At 42.5% G+C, this 1,414-nt stretch overlaps 1 protein-coding gene across 1 annotated transcript; it reads right to left on the bottom strand.

Annotated features, from left to right (window-relative positions):
* Positions 1–225: 225 nt before the first annotated feature.
* On the bottom strand, positions 226–894 carry LOC308639260 (coiled-coil domain-containing protein 43-like; the record flags this gene model as incomplete). The annotated part of the gene is made up of 1 exon (XM_081277468.1): positions 226–894. The coding sequence occupies exon 1, from the start codon at positions 886–888 to the stop codon at positions 226–228; it is 663 nt and encodes a 220-aa protein (XP_081133594.1). The 5' UTR covers positions 889–894.
* Positions 895–1,414: the final 520 nt, after the last annotated feature.

The raw sequence follows: 1,414 nt of genomic DNA, 5'->3' as shown, positions 1-1,414 counted from the left end.
GACATCAATTATAGTAATCTGGTCACCCACACCACCAAAAGAAGGCAAATTTTGCTATTAGAAGTGATTGTGACTTTCCTTTTGACCATGCAAACAAAAGTGGAAATGCTTTGGGAAATCACTATGCAATATTCTCCCATTTCTCTTAAATACACATAATGCAAAATCAGTTTTCCCTTTGATCAAGTTCTTGATGTGGAGAAAGAGTTAAACAGGTCAGGGTTATCACTTTCGTGCCCTTCTCTGTGTCTTTTTCTTTTCCTTGCGTTCCTGCTTGGCTAGTTTGTCTTTCTCCTTCTGTAGCTTGTCCTGTTCCTTCTTCCTTTGGGATTCATCCCAAAGTGAGTCTCGCTCCAATTTCTGAGCTTTGAGGACATCTTCTACATTGGTGTTTCGAAACAGAGATTTGTCAGAACTAATGTTCATCATGGTGGCACCTGAATCATACTTTTCAGATGCTTCATCTTCTTCATCTGTTACATCAGCATAATGGGCCAGCAGGGCAGCTTTTCTCTGTTTTTCCTCTTCTGACACTACCCTGGGCTTCACTACAATCTGTGCCTGCTTCTCAATGAGGATAGTAATGGCCTGTACCTCATCTTTTTTCACTTTGGTGACAACATTCTGAGTTTCAGACCACCGTTCCACAATCTCCTTGCAGATATTACGGAGGGAATCTTCTTCCAGAAAAGCACACAGGATACCCTGCAGAGCGTCCAGCTTCTCTTCCTCCTCCTCCTCCTGCAGGACACCAAGGATGTAGGCACCATAAATGGCTTGGTCCACTCCCAGCACCTCCAACCATCCGTCCAGCCAGGATCCAAAACCCCTGCCCTGGCCATCACTTTCACAGGAGGCTGCCACATCCACTTCGCAGGGTGCTGCCATCTTGGGGTCGGGGTTGATATTGTCTTATTCTTCCAAGATAATTACCTGTGGAAATTCAATACATAAAGTAGCCAAAGTGGGTTACTCTGGTTAAAATGAGTTTCCCTAACCACTTCTAGTGAATCCCTGGCACTCCATAAAGTACAATTTGAAAACTACTGTTTGGTAATCCACCCAAAGGTTTTGATCCTGGCATGTTTGTTTAGCATATGCTATCATCCCATCCCTCCTGTCAAGGTTTTTTGTTTTCTTTAGGAAGAACTTTCAGAATCTCAAGAGATCTACCCCTCTTTCTAGCCAGTCAAATGGCTCAAGATAAGACCAGCCATAATCAATCAGTAGCTTAATAGTGACTACTGAAGAGACTGGTTCTCTTATAAAACTTAGTGAGGGACAGGCAAAAGGAGGAAATCAGTATACATATAAAATTTCCCTTTCTTCTCCTTTACTTTCTTTCATTCCTTTCACCTCTGATCATGAAGGTTTCTTCAATATTTTTCTTTTGGTGGCAGTATTGCTCCACTGT

Source organism: Spermophilus citellus (genome assembly GCF_964194105.1).
Source record: "Spermophilus citellus genome assembly, chromosome: X".
Taxonomy (NCBI): domain Eukaryota; kingdom Metazoa; phylum Chordata; class Mammalia; order Rodentia; family Sciuridae; genus Spermophilus; species Spermophilus citellus.
The sequence above is the reverse complement of the archived record's forward strand: the minus strand, read 5'-3'. Positions and strand labels throughout refer to the sequence as shown.